General features: G+C 42.3%; 2 protein-coding genes across 3 annotated transcripts; one reads left to right on the forward strand and one right to left on the reverse strand.

Moving 5' to 3' along the window:
* Positions 1 to 3,542: 3,542 nt before the first annotated feature.
* Positions 3,543 to 12,060, reverse strand: NSDHL (NAD(P) dependent steroid dehydrogenase-like). Of its 2 annotated transcripts, none has more exons than XM_026038968.1 (8): positions 11,952 to 12,060; positions 11,492 to 11,545; positions 9,443 to 9,604; positions 8,393 to 8,539; positions 6,781 to 6,909; positions 6,072 to 6,214; positions 5,182 to 5,284; positions 3,543 to 4,489 (listed from the first exon to the last, which is right to left on the reverse strand). In XM_026038968.1, the coding sequence occupies exons 2-8, from the start codon at positions 11,510 to 11,512 to the stop codon at positions 4,154 to 4,156; spliced, it is 1,041 nt and encodes a 346-aa protein (XP_025894753.1). In that variant the 5' UTR covers positions 11,513 to 11,545; positions 11,952 to 12,060; the 3' UTR covers positions 3,543 to 4,153. The 2 variants fall into 2 exon arrangements, with proteins under 2 accessions (XP_025894753.1, XP_025894754.1); XM_026038969.1 differs by having other exon boundaries at positions 12,041 to 12,059.
* On the forward strand, positions 11,656 to 14,938 carry LOC112947041 (centrin-2). Its single transcript, XM_026039046.1, has 5 exons — positions 11,656 to 11,688; positions 12,545 to 12,787; positions 13,135 to 13,263; positions 13,672 to 13,809; positions 14,342 to 14,938. Exons 1-5 carry the CDS (start codon positions 11,656 to 11,658, stop codon positions 14,429 to 14,431), a joined length of 633 nt encoding a protein of 210 aa, XP_025894831.1. The 3' UTR covers positions 14,432 to 14,938.
* The last annotated feature ends 198 nt before the right edge of the window (positions 14,939 to 15,136 follow it).

The following is a 15,136-nucleotide window of genomic DNA, read 5'->3' on the forward strand; positions in this document are numbered from 1 at the left end:
GTGAAATATGACTCAACACCACTTAGAGGCATGGAACTCCACTGGAACATTTCCAGTCCTTTTGGATGACACGCTCTCCYGGGTAACTTGCTAGCCCTCATCCTTGCAGCGAGGGTAGAAAGAAGGTCACAAATCCATCAGTCCTTGGGGCCTTCGCCAAGGTGACAGAAAATCAAAGCCTCAGTAGAGCCTGAGTAGAGCTGTGATGAGTAGAAGGGCGTAAAGTCACTACACCCATTTGTTGCAAGGGAATCAAACTGGTTTTTCATGAGGAGTCATTACAAAGCACTGCCAAAATGCCAGACCTCACCTCCCTAATAGCAGGCAGCAAAACAGAATCGTATACGCTTGGCGATTTAGTGCTAAAATACAGTAATCTCACCAGGAATCCGCCCATGATCATAACGACACACCTACAGAGAAAGCCAGGCTAAGACAAGATGGATTTGCCAGCAAACTCAAGGCATAAAGAAAGCTGTGGCTATAGCGCCAGGTGGATGGTATTAAGACAGTAAAACATGTGCAATCTGGTCACAAAACCACCTCAAATATGCCCTGTTGCAAGTAGAGAGATGCCTCTCTATTTCTCATCACCAGCTCAGCAGGCTTCTTCTGGGCTCCGAGACAAACAAGCTCCTTTCCTTTTCCCATAGCAGTGACAAGTTGCACCATCGCTTACACCTGTGGGCCTGGCACTTTGCAAGAGTTTGCACAAGCATTAGCGAAACTGGGTAAGCAGTTCTCGCCAGGGCCGTGCTCCAGCCCACTCATGCCATATTTGGCTCTGCAGGGCTAGAAGGTGTGGGAAGTCATTCCGGAGCTGGGAGATCACAGCTGTCAGCAGATCTGAGTAATGCATGCACGGATCTACAGAGGCAAAAGATGCTACATAGGGAGTTTCATAAAAGGCTGCACCGGAGCAGTGTGGTGACATGGAGCGTCTTGCTATTTTTAAGGGTTCAAAGGTAGGGAGCTTCCATGGTTATACCTGAATCATGTGCCAGCGACATCCAGATGTCATCCTCCACCCTGAAGCCTTYTATATCCTCCTCTCAGGCTTGACTTAAATTTGCTCCATGCCTCTCTGTGGGATAGTTCCTGCTCTGCTTTTTCATCAATTGCTCCTCTTACCTGTTTCAAGCAATTACAACGAAACCATCGCTTTCCTTCCCAGCCATGAGGTGTAGCTGGACAAGAGCTTCCCAGTAGCCCAACTAAGGGCAACACCACAAGACACTTCTCTGACTGTAACACCCCTCTCCGGGGCTCCTGTAGCCTTTGCAATCTCTCCGGTGTCCTCAGTTTCTTAAACTCYACCTAGAACTAACAAAAAGCATTTTTCTTCCTCTCTCTTTCCTGTTTCTGTAGCAAAAGCTGCAGACGATATCTCCTTTATCTCTCTCACCACTCCTCAAACCAAGAAATGCCTCCAATCAGCAAGCCTAGTCAGTGAAGCAAGAAAAAGCCAGAAAAGCAACACTACAGAGATAAAGAGTTTGACAAGAGCACTCTAAGAAATTCTTTGAAGCCTCCTACAGCTCTTATTGAATTACCACTGCCAGTGGCAGATTGCAACTGCATTTGACCCAAGATACTTGAAAGAAACATGTGGCAATGGCAATTTTGCTTTCTGTGCCCTATCATCGACCTCCAAAAGATGCAGRCAGTGACGAGGAAGCATTGCAAATAATTCATATAAAGAGAAGCACAAAAGAATCTAATAGGTTTGCACTGAAAGTGCAAGATAGGGCTTAAATGGGAGATCCTTGCTGAAGGAAATGAGCCAAGAGGGGGAAGTTTGGTCAGGGTCAGAAGAGGCTATGGATGAAGCAAGGTTTCTCCTCAGGAATGGCCAGGGTAGAGACATGCTGACATCAGGCTCCAGCACAGCAACAATGCGGGTTTATTTCTGTTTTGGAAAACAGAAGCTAGTCCGACTCCCATAAGAAATGTTGGGAACTGACCTAATTATATAGGGAGTACCAAGTCAAACCAACTTCAGCATGATGCAACGCTGCTTTCAGCGTGCTCGACGCTGGGAAACCACTCACCTCTGTGGAAGCAAACCGCCAATTTACTCTTGTTGGATCAAACACACACGTGAAGGGAAGAAAACCCTTTTGCCTTTTTGCTGCTTTCTATCCAGCAGACTCGAACTTCCAGTGCCTCTTGTTTCTGTAGTCCCTACTGGGGGGTGTTGTTCACCTCTTATCTTGACACTTCTCTCAGGGCASAGGGATATGAATAACCCCGCTCCCCTTGAAAGATGCCCAGGGATTGAGAAACAGGCTTTTAGGGCTGGTTGAAGCCGCAAGACAAACCTAGCTAGCTGGGAACTGCCATCTAGAGGCCAAAATGGCATTCTGGTAATAACATCCCAAGTAACTTGCATCCCATTCTCTCACTCCCTCTCCAAGAAAGGGCRGTTAATTTTATTTTGTAGACAGGGCCTGGTGGACCCCACTATGTTACATGGCACAAAGCTGAGATTTGCCAGCATTGCCTGCTGCACTGCGGCATGACTCCCAMGGGCAGTACTATGTTCTTCAGCAAAGTACCAAGTTTGAGCCCCTCAGCTCAAACATTCGCTCCCCCAGGGCTGTGGGTATGTATCAGTTTGGGTTTAGCAAGCACCTCTCTGGCACATAGCACAGTTATGCTTGAATCACCTGTTTTCACAGGGCCAATCCTGTTTATAAGAAGTGTTACAGCAGTTGAGTGCATTTCAAACACTGGGATTGAGCCCAGCTTCCCAGACCAAACCATGAACTTATTTGGGCCCTTCCTCCCTCCTTAAAGCAGGCGAGATGGGCCTTTTACAAAGCCCTGGCAGAAAAACAACCCCTCAGCCAGGCAAGGCTCCACCACGTGAGTGTTGCTTTTAAGTCAAGAAACTCATTTCTATGGGATTGCAGCAGTACACGAGCTCCTAGGGGAGGTTAGGGCTCATTGAAGTAGGCACAGTCCAAGCACACAGTGGGGCACCTCCTATGCATTTTCACATCTGAAGTGCCAAGACTCCKGGAGAGACAGGAGCTGGAACAGAGCACAGCTCCAACCCTAACCTAAGCTGTTGTTTATAAAGAAAGCCAAACTGAGGCACTTAGCAAGATTATGGGGCAAAGCAAACTTGCTATAAACCAAACAGCTTGGGAAACAGCATTATGGTACCCATTTTCTCATCGGAAAGTCTTTTATCCAACAAATGGTCAAAGCAAATCACCAGTATCAGAGGGTGGCACATCAGACAAAGCGCAACCTTGTGTGGCAAGATCTTTCCTACAGTGTAATCTCTAAGGGGGAGGGACAAACTGTGACAAAATAGTATGTACCAACTGACAACAGCCACAGCAGGAACGGGGGGGCAGGAATCCACCATCACCCCTTCCTGCTCCAAAGGTAATGACTAAAATAAGACTAAAATCCTATTTATGCCAAGCTGTTCGGAACAGATTTTACCCTTTCAAAGATGGAACAAAAGATTAGGAAATAGTTTTTTTCTTGATTTATTGGTGTTACTTGTGAATAGAAATAGGCTTCTGCAAAAGACAAAGGCACAGGCTTCCTTACAAGGACAAGCCTAGCATGCCATTCTTCAGGTTTTCTTCTCATACCTTACAAAGTAGTCAAATCACCCATTAATCAGAGAGAAATCCAAAAACAGTTCCAGAACAACATCAGCTTCAATAATTTAAAGGAAATGGTGGCAGTACTCCTTTTTGGAAGGAGCTTCTCTTTCATAGAAAAGGCCAAACCACAGAGCGGAACTAGTTGTAAGTTTTTTGTTACCCAATCTGCAGCTATGAGCAGAGGTGGGTGGAATCACCAGAGCAACAAAACAGAGGGCAAGGGTGKAGACAGAGGAGTAAGGAATGCTGATTTGCTAGGTTGGAATTGAGACGGGCACAGCAGGGTGTTTTGCTCAGCCATAGCCCACAGGGTTCAGCACCTGTTTCAGAACAACCAGTTACTGGACTACTGGACAGCTACTATAGGAAGTTTCTTTTTCAATCTAGAGAGATCTTTCTTGATGATTGTGATGAGGAGGGACTTGGGGAGGATTCCTTTTTCCAAAGAATTAGTGAAGGTTGCTTCTGTGTTAATCTGCCAAATCAGTGGAAAAACAAGTAGAAAAAAATCCCCCCAGGACTTCTCAGGCCTTAGCCYGGCGGAGGTGGGGGTAGCTCTGGACAGTCCTCTCTATCGCTTCATCCAAGCTCACCACTGGCTTGTAGCCCATGTCTCTCTTGGCCCGTTCACAGCTGTAGTAGTGAAAAGTTCCAGCCAGTGCTACCCGCATAGGGGTAAAAGTGGGCTTGATGGTGACCARTGGACTTAGCAACAACAGCACAAGAGAAAGGAAGAGGGCAAGGTAATAGGCCAGCCAGTAAGGGATGTGGTACTTGGGTGCATCGTAGTTCAAGCCAGTCAAGATACGGGACATGAACGCCCAGAAAGGAACAGGTTCATCATTTGTGATATGAAATGCCTGAAAGAGAGGAAGACAGAAAGCCAGATGATAAAAATGTTACAGTCTGCATAAGCTCTTCTCTGTGCTTGCCCAACTCATGTTCAATTTGATGAGACTGATATTCTGGACTTGAATGAAAAAAGGCTTCCAAAACAAACTGATTTTCACAAATTGCCTCTATCTGAAAAGGGACAGACCTCGTCTTTGTTAAGAAAACTAGCTGCTTTGAGATTACAGACCTCAGCGATACAAATCATATGGTACCATGCAACCACTAAAGCTAAAGCATCCTGGCTGTACATATTGCATGTGGACAGAGCACAGTGGTAATATGAAAATCTTTAGTAATTTCTGCTGTTCTGAACTGTATTGCAAGARCTAAGGGACTACATTTCTGAAGCACATATCTAGGGTGCCAAGAATTTTGCCTTGATTTCCTTCCATAAGGAGCATTACAGAAGAAAGTTAAAGTATATTCATACATCTTGGCCTTCAGGCTTGCCAGGAACAGTCACTAGATGTACAACCAATCATATTCAYAGACAGAAAAGATGGAGCTCTGTGAGCTAGTTCCACCCATCTCCAAGATATTAAATACAGATGAAATGAGCATTAACTACAGAGCAGACACATGGAAACAGGTGAGGATTTCATGTGAAGTTTGGCTAGATGACTTCCACTCCTCTACTACTTGTTAGTTCCTCTCTTACCTTCCCACATAGGGGAGAATCTTTCTGAAGATGCTCTGCAGCTAGAATGTGCCCATGCACCACATTTTCCACATAGGTGAAGTCTACCAAGTTCTTTCCATCTCTGCAAAGGAGGAAAAGAAAAAAAAGACAGTTTAATGAAAAATAATCTGTAAATTTGGTTTTGGCAAAAAAGATTTTCCATGCAACATAAATTTGTTTTGAGTTTCTTCTCCCCATCTGTTGGGCCACAGTTTCAGACCATACCCCGTCAGACAGGTGAAGCCTCTACATCTTTACTCTGTAACTGTGTCAAAGCTGTTATTGTATCAGCTCAGCGAGACCCTCAACTTTCTGCTCCTTTAAGAGTTTTAAGCCTGCTTCTTTTTTAAGCCTTGCATGTTGCCAAATTTCTAGGTGTTCACTCRAATTCTAGAGCTCTCAGAAGAATGATCCAAATAAGAAGAGCAGTAACTAGCACATAGCATCACTTAAGGACAAGCTTTCAATTATGAATTTCTTGGCTCATGAAATTTTAACTTACTTCTGCAATAAGCCAATTCAGTCCTAGTAGAAACATTTTAATCCAAAATGTTTARTCTACATCTACACAGAATTAGAAAATAAATCTACAGAACACTTCCAAGAGTCCAATTAAATTCAAACAGAATTGCTTATTAGAAGCCCTCATTACACCCTCTTGCCATGAAAATATTGTTATAATCCAGTATTCTGAAGATAATTCTCATTCCTGGCATTCATGGCTGAATTGCTATTCTATTCTCTTTCTTGGAAGGGATACACAGGTCTTTATGGCACTAGAAAAACTTGGATGAGGAAAGTGTATTTAAATAACTTTGAGTGAAAATGGCACTAATGGAAAGCCTTGAGTTTTATTCAGGCTTGCTTACCCAATCATGAATTTCATTTTGCCACTTTTAGCTGCTTGGATGAGGATGGGAACCAGCTGAGGATCTCTAGGGCCAAATATTCCATGTGGGCGAATAGCAGTAGTGAAGAAATTGTTGTCTGGGTCATTTGCTCCCAGCACTTCCTGCAGACAAAAAAAACATAATCAAATCAAGAGAAAAGGTTGGAAAGATTTGGCTTAGCAATACATCCCTAATTCATCATTAAATAGGGTAGAGGTTCACAATTAAAGTGTAAACAACTGAAAAAAGCATTTGTTTGGCATGCTATATAACTGGTATGGTATTATGAATTATAAAAGCAGAGCAGATGCTTGTGATCTGCAAATGTCTGAAGTAGTGACCATTCAGATAAAAAGTATTTTAAAAAAAATCTAGTGTAACAAGAATATTTTCAGCTTGGGGCAACAGAAATACCTAATCACATGTTATTAAGCTAGCATGCCCTTATCACTGTCTACTTCTATATTATCTTGTTTTTTCCACAGAAATTTGTTGAGAATCTTAGCAGAAACACATGCCCATTGCCATTACTATTAGAATGTGAGACTTTTTGATGAAACAGATTCTGTAGAATAACAAAAATCTGTCTGATGCTGAAGAGTGTTGCACTCCTCAGCGGATGTCCTATTTTAGGGAGGTCAGTTAGAAGCATTAAGAATAAGAGTGTTAAATCTATCATGACAAATACCTTCTCCTGGAGGATCTTTGTTTCTGTGTAATAGTCAATAGGCTTTTTTGCATAAGGGAGGTCTTCTGTTCCATTTTTTATGTCTGTGCCCTCAAAAACAACACTGGCACTGCTAGTTAACACTAGCTTCTGCAAGAGATGCGAAAGAAAGCAATTGTTTGAAAATTGACAAAAAAGATCATTATTTACAGAGCATGAGTAAAGACAGTCATGTTGAATCAATTGATTTTATAGAGAAAAAAACAAGTCTAAAAGACCATGGGTTAACTTAATATCTGAAAATTCAGGTACAAAAACTCCCATATTTKCAATTATGACATAGTTGCTACTACCTAAAGCAAACTAGGAAACAAACTTTTGCCTGAAAGAGCAAGAAATCTTATTAAAGTAGTAACAAAACACTTCAGAAGCAAATAAAGTACACATTTCAACAAGCTGCCAGTGCAATCAGTCAAGAGGGAAACATCTCCAGTGAAAGCTGAATGGCCACTTGACTTGACACATTTTAAATTCATACACAGTGAGTGCTTTTAAGACACATCTGTTCACTTTCACAATAAMAATACTGTATCAGATAAAATCAAAAAGGAGTTTTGATCATGGATTTTTGTTATATAACACCGTACCCTACAAGATTCAAAATAGGAAGTCAGCGATTCATTTGAATAATCAGAAACATGGAGGTATTAAACAACATCATAATAAAGATGAGTGGATCCAACAAGTTCTGACAAGACTTAGCTCTTGCTTCGACAACGCCCAGACTAAGCAAAGGGGTAAACATTGCACAGCCCACTTCCTACAACTTACCACATGAGAGGAAAAACTGTGGACCGAGGGTCCTTTATGACGTATATCATTTAATTCTAAATATTAAATGACGTATATCATTTAATTCTAAATATTAATCAACTCTATACTTGTATATAGACATTGCAAAACACATGCTTTACAAGTAACATTTCTGACGAAAGTTAGGGACCTTCACATATACTGTGCTTTAAAATTTGGTGCACAACTCGTGTGCTGCCAGAAAGGGGGGGCGGGGGGAAAGAGAGAGAGAGAGAGAGAGAAGGAAAACAAAACAAACGAGAAAAAACCCACATGCCTGAACAGCATCTTGTTTTCCTCTAGCTTTTATAGGCAAATGACTTTCTAAATTGAATTATACCGAGACTATGACACAAATGTGTTCCTTCTCCATAACACATCAAAGAATTCACTTAAGTAATAGATGCCATGAATACTTCTAAAAAAAAAAAAAACTATCTTTACAGTTGGCCTTTTTTTGAAGGCATGAAAGAATCCACTTGTCAGTCTTCCTGCCTTGGGGGAATTCCCAGGTGTCTACTATGACAGATTCTAATGAATGTTTTTCCTGCAGAGGGAAATTGAGATGTGCAGGTTTTCTGTGACCAGCAGGGATGGAGCTTACATCACACTCCCAGTGGGACATCAGTCTCTTGCTTCTCTTTACTTGCATGGAACAAATAGGAATTCAGCAGCCCYGAAAGCTTTGCCCTGCTATCAAAAGGACTGAAATTGCTCCATAGTTCAAAAGCTGCAAAGCCACATCAGCATCTTACAGTCCCCACGTGAGTTATACCCTTACCGACACTCCAGCTTCTTTGCAGGCTTCAATGACTGTTTTGGTTCCCATAAAATTCACCTTGTAAAATAGTTCTCTGTTGTCACTGGAAGGCGCTGGGGATGCACAATGAAATGCCACTGATACTCCTTGTAAAGCTGGGAGCAAGGCCTGGAAGGCAGATGTTAAAGACAATAATGAAACAGCAAGAACAGTGTCTACTTTGAGAGACGGAAGCCTATAAAACACGTTTTTTTTTTTTTTTTTTTCCCCTCTCATTCAAATTTCAGATCACATTTCTTTCACAAAGGTGAGCAGCAGAAATGGGATCATCCCTGCAGAACATTTTCACTAAGTCCTATCCTTCTTGCTAGGCAAAATTGTGCCACATCCTTTTCTTCCAAAGAGCAATATGGGAATTTTGAGACCTGTGAGCTATCTAGATAGCTATTTCCAGGAACATCAGAGGTAGCCACGAGATCCAAGATAGGATATTAAAAATAAATAAATAAATAAGAAATCTAGCATACAGCAGGTTTAACTTTTGACCATAGCCTTGCACTGTCCATTGTTGAGATGACTGCCATAAAACTAAGATCCAGTATCTCATATTAGTGAGGAYTTGGCTCTTCATTTGGTTACAAACATTTTTGCTAAGGCTCATATGCAAAACTGAATTAAGGCAYAAGTGTCCAAGAAGTCTTAACCTGTCTTAACTGTGAAAAATAAAATAACACACCCTGCCACTCTCATACCACTGAGATGAGCTAAGGCAGCACCTACATGCTATTACCAACAGTGGCAGTAATCAGACTGTATAACTGAGCTCACAGTAACAGAAATACACAAATAAGTTCTGTTCCTGTCACCTCCAAGCAGGCCTCACATATTTGCTTAAATATTCCACAGAAAACTCTTCAGAGTTACTGGCTTCACCGAGAAAGCTAAGGAGAGGGATATATGGCCACCTATTCCCTTAAAACCTGAAAAGCTTGGCTAGCTGTTTGAACGAGCATTTGTTTAAACAGACATCCCTCCCATTTACCCAGCTCCCTTACTGTTATTAGTTTGTACCTCTTTGCTGCAGAGATCTCCCAAGAAAAACTGCACCTTCTCGTTCTCGAAGCCCTTCCGAATATCAAACACGTTGACCGAGTAGCCTTTGTCCAGGAGCTGCTCCACCATGTGCTGCCCTAAGAATCCCGAACCACCGATCACTGCGCATTTCCTACCGGCCTGCAGAGACGGCAAAGAAAAGTGTCATAGCAAAAAAGCAGTACACACACAAGAAAAACAAACAAAATACAAACAAAAAACCCCACACCACACACACTAACTTGGATCCAAACTTTCCAAGATCTTATGGACTGGAATCTTGCACAACCACAGCTGTTAAAGTCGGTAACTAGGTTGATTGAAGGAATCCAAGTTCAGATATGAAAAGACTTTTCAAGCATGTCTGTACCATCACAATAACTTAGAGTTCAGCCTCACCAATGTGGTGGTTTGTATTTCAGGAGGATTGTGCCACATAATGAACTGGCTCACCCAGGAGGCAAGATGACTGGCTGCAAACAACTCTGCACTGCTGGTAAAGCAGAGCTAATTCAGCCACACGGCATGAAAGCCATTCCAAGTAATGTGAGATGAGGGCTCCTCCAAGCCAAGCAAGCAATCAGGTAATCCTTTATTTATTAGTCATTAGTCTTTTTTCTTCCTTCTCTTAAAAAGATTATTAAAATCAATGACTAGAGTTACTAATTAACAGAATCTGGTCTGGTCACTCATTTAACTAGAATGAGTCTGGAAACCTCACCAGCAAGAGAGAATATCTAAGCAATGAGCCTGCAAAAGCTTTGGTACAAAGYCTTCTCTATCCTGGTTGGAAATAGATTTGCCTTGTTGTTGATACACAAACTCCACCTCTGCAGTTATTCTACTGARCCGAAGGGAATTTAAACAAAGGCTGCAATTATTTGAAACTTTCCAAATGCTACATCTTTAAACAAAGATTCTGCTGGGAAGTATCAATTACCCATTGATATCACATCCATAGATGAGAAAAGTCTTATTCACTCACATTAAAATGTAACTTATTTGGAATGGCACGTGCAATCTCACTCTAATTACAAACATTAGACAAAAGAAAATCTACTGTGTTGGCCCAGAGGTCCATACAGTCCTGAATTCTGTTTGACAGTTAAAAAAGAAGAGAATAAGCCAAAAGAGCATTAGAGCATTAAACACTCCTGCAGTTCACTGCCACTGTAGTGCCCCAGAATCCACGAGAAAATGTATTAGAAGTGACAGAAAAGCCAGCACTGTCTTTTCCTTTCACCATCCACTTCTGGACCTCCACGTACTCATTTGACTCCTTGATCCGGCTGGTCACATCCATCTCAACAGCCTTCAGATCAGCTAATTCCAGAAACTCACCACTTGCACGTGAAGTAGTCTACTGTCTTTTAGGTCCACCTCCTACCACCAAGTACCCTGTTAAACTCAAGCAAAAAACCAGGCTGCACATGCTTTACTATCCAATTTAGGATAAGAATTACTACCTGCCTGTAAYGTTGTGCTATGAGCATAAAAGAGCTCGTTTGTGTTTTCTAATATGATGCTACCTTTTTTTTTTTTTTGTTTGCTTGTTTTCTAATTATCTGAGACTCACTGGCCTTCTGTAAGCTTAAGGAGGTTAGGAGAAAATAGTCCAGGAAGCAAACATTCCTCAGAAACAAGAGGAAAGCAGCAGAACAGCTTAATTCTTGTGCTTAGTACACTGCACTCCTAATGGAGTTTAAACAGCTCTCCAAGTAAAATGTTATTTTTCCCATGTTTAACTTCCTGCATTTAACAGTCACAGAAGATGGTGACAGAGGTGTAGAAGAGGTTACAAAGGTCTAGCAGATAACATGGACTTCAGTTGGGCTTCTGTGTTAGAATACGGAATAGTTTTAATGCACGTAGGAATGACACTGTSGTAAAGGAATCTCCAGACCTATTGATTTGTCAGCAGTGGCAGAACCACTGTCCTTCTGAGCAGCTTGGGCATTTCTCTTTATCTATGAAAAYACATTTGCATAAGACAAACCTTCATAAAAAAAATTCAAATCCTCCACTTACCAATCTGAGGCGTGCAGCCATTTTACAGAGGATTCACTGTAACCAATGAAGTTTCTATAAAAGAGAAGAATATTATTTTATTCACAGTACTGAAGAATGCCATTAAGACAAATTTTGTCCCACTTGGTCTTCAGCAGGAGCAGATCCTGAACCCTTTCATCCCCATGGCTGTGAACACCAGTGCCAACACAGCTGGAGTACAGCCAGGCAAGTACAAAGGGTGATGTTGCCATAAAATTATCACTGCCCCATGCCTAGAATCACAGAATCATTGTGGTTGGAAAAGACCTTCAAGATCAGCAAGCCCACCTGTAAACCCTTCCACATCGTGCCTGTTAAACCATGTCTCTAAGTGCCTTATCTACCCATTTCTTGAGCACTGCCAGGTATGGCGACTCCCCCACTACCCCAGGCAGCCTTGACCATTCTTCGCAAGGAGAAATTTTTCCCAATATCCAACCTGAATTTCCCTGGCACAACCTGAGGCCGCTTCCTCTTGTCCTAGCAGTAGTTATTTGGGGAAAGAGACGGACCCCGCCTCCCTACAACCTCCTTCCGCGTAGCTGTGGAGAGCGACAAGGTGCCCCCGGCAGGTCCCTCAGCCGCCCCTCAGGAGCGCCCCGCCCTGCTCCCTCAGARCCCCCCGCCCGCGCCGCCTCCCACCGAGCCCGCGCCGCTACCTACCGCCGGGTCCCGCCCCTTTGMGGCCACGCCCACCTCCGCTACCAATCAACGCCGAGCTTTCTGGCCCTCTCCCCGCGCTCCATGGCCCCTGCTCCTCCCGCGCGCCTGAGCCCAGCATCGCGCCAGACGGCTGTGGCGCGCTGATTGGCCCCAGCCTCCTCACCTGGGCCAATCGAGATCGCTGAGGGCGGGGCGGTTCTCCCCCTTAGATCCGCCCCGTCCACGTGCAGGCCCAATAGCCATCACCCAAGCGCCTCCCGCCTTCAGCTCTCCACCAATGGCACCGCGGGTTGCCATAGCGACGGCGTAGGGGCTCTAACCAATGGGGACGGGCGGCATTGACAGCGGGCCGGAGCGGAGCTTCCCTAGCGGCGCCGGGATGGTGAGTGCGGCGGGAGCGGAGGGGCYGCGGCGGCCGCCGCCGCCCTGACCCGCCTTTGCTCTTGTGCCAAGGCCTCCAGCTTTAAGAAGGCCTCGCTGAGCGGCGCGGCGCCGAGGAAGAAGGGCAGCGCCAAGCTGGAGCTCACCGAGGAGCAGAAGCAGGAGATCCGCGAGGCCTTCGACCTCTTCGACGCGGATGGCACCGGCAACATAGACGTGAAGGAGCTGAAGGCAAGGAAGCAGCCCTGGAAACAGGCCCGCCAAAACACGCTGTTCTGCGTTTTCCCTGTTTATCTCCTTCCATATTAGCAAAAACAGAGCTTTCCTGCATATTAAGAAAAAAAAGAAAATCCTTTTACTTTCCTGCTAATTGTTGCTGAGGACTGCATTGGTTAGGATTATCCAAGCTGTAGAATGCACCAATACGCTTTGTTTTCATGGGTCTAGGTCTTCTATTCCTCCCCAACCCCCTGCTTTGGGAAGGAGGACAATTGATAACCTGGGACTCTTTTGCTCTCAGAATTTATCCTTCTTTCTCTGACAATTTTACATCACTTCTAATTTGTTTTTCCTTGCAGGTAGCCATGAGAGCATTAGGGTTTGAACCAAAAAAAGAAGAGATCAAGAAAATGATATCAGATATTGATAAGGAAGGAACAGGAAAAATCAGCTTCAATGACTTTTTGGCGGTGATGACACAGAAAATGGTATGTAAATCTTGAAAGTTAAAGAGAAAAGTCTGTGGCAATTTTCAAAATTGATTTCATTCCCKTGGGTTTACTGTTAGCTAAAGATACTACCTTAATCTTAACAACAAAATATGTAAAAGTTACTAATTGCAAGATGAGAACTACCCTGTCATGTTTTTTATGTTAAGGTTGAAAGAATCCTATAATTAATAAGCTTCTTTAACAACTCCTTTTGAGTATGTGTAAAGGGAAGAACACTGTAAGGTTCTCTTTACTTAGTGTTTACATGTACACTTCCTCATTACATTATTTGTTGCTGTTGTTGTTTTCTCGATGTCAGTATTTTATAGCTGCAGTTTTTGAGTGTTACCTGTAAGATAACCATTTCCCACTACCCCCTCCAAAACCTATGGTTACTTCTTTAAGGCTGAAAAAGATTCCAAAGAAGAGATTCTCAAAGCTTTCAAACTCTTTGATGATGATGAAACAGGCAAGATTTCTTTCAAAAACCTCAAACGCGTAGCTAAAGAACTGGGGGAAAATCTCACCGATGAAGAGCTGCAGGTTTGTACCTGGCACAACATACATATGAAACCATATCATGCATGAAGACAGAGTGGCTGCCTCTGTGTGTAGCAGACACTGAATATTAATGTATTACTTGCTTTCGTATTTTCATTATTCTAAAATCTTTATAGTCGCTGAATCTAATCTTCTCTCTCTTTAGAGGGCTGAACCATTTTTCTGAAAGGTTTTACAAGTCCTAGAGCTAGTGAAAATAAGGAATGGGAATTTGTTTTAGTGGGGGAAGGAAGCAATTTTGGAGTAAATGAGATTTTAGGTAAAGGCAACAGTCTGTTTTAGGTGCTTTCTATACCATCCCAAGGGATCCTTATACTTGAGCTGTTAGGAAAATATCCCTTCCATAGGTATGCATGTTTATTTTTATATGGACTTATTGATATTTAGTAAATTTAGTAAATTCTTTGATTTAGTAAATTCTTTGTAACTTGGTGGGTCTAACATTGAGGTAAAACTGTCTTCCCTTCCAGTGTGAATGGATCTAACCTACTTTCTGAATACAAATGTCTTTCAGGAAATGATTGATGAAGCAGATAGAGATGGGGATGGGGAAGTGAATGAGCAAGAATTCTTGCGGATCATGAAGAAGACCAGCCTTTACTGAAACTCAGTTTTATTTATTTGTGTGTATACTTTTGGTAGGTGTTTCACTTTTTGTCTCCTGTCTTTTATTTCTTTTGAGACAACAAATAAGTTAGGTCATTTTCTTTTATAAGTCACTGATCATAAATTCATGTATTTGTACAGCTACTAACGGCTAAACTGTTTACATGTAGAAATATTGTTGCTTGTTTGTGCTTCTAAGATTTTACACCGTTATGTTTTAGAAACATCACATTTTCAGCGACAGCATTCAGATTCTTATAGGACTAAAAACCATGTATGAAATGCATAGTTTGGTTAAGAGCGATCTGAAAAACAAATAGTGTAAATCTGTGTTTTCCCATGAGTTGAGGTGGCATTTTTGTTTAATGTCTTTGGTTTGGACTCAGCTACAGTGAATTCTTTGTATGATGTATTTGCAGGGATCAGCTTTTTTTACTCTGCTTTATGGAGGTCATTTCCAGTTATTCCCTTCCCCTTTTTTAATATATTCTTAAAAAAAATGAAGTAGATAGTCTGTTACAAATTAATTTATTGCCATTCACTTCAGAATTTTGAAGAGATTTCTGGGAAAAAAAAATAGGAAAAAAGTTACCAGTTCTGATTATTAAAGTTTTATATGTTTGGGGGAATATTCAGTGGCTTCAAATGTAGGCTTGTATTTAAAATAAAGTTTCTTATTTTATGCCATCAGAGTTGTGGAAAG

This window comes from Nothoprocta perdicaria, unplaced genomic scaffold, assembly GCF_003342845.1.
Source record: "Nothoprocta perdicaria isolate Ctin4 unplaced genomic scaffold, notPer1 scaffold_22, whole genome shotgun sequence".
Taxonomy (NCBI): domain Eukaryota; kingdom Metazoa; phylum Chordata; class Aves; order Tinamiformes; family Tinamidae; genus Nothoprocta; species Nothoprocta perdicaria.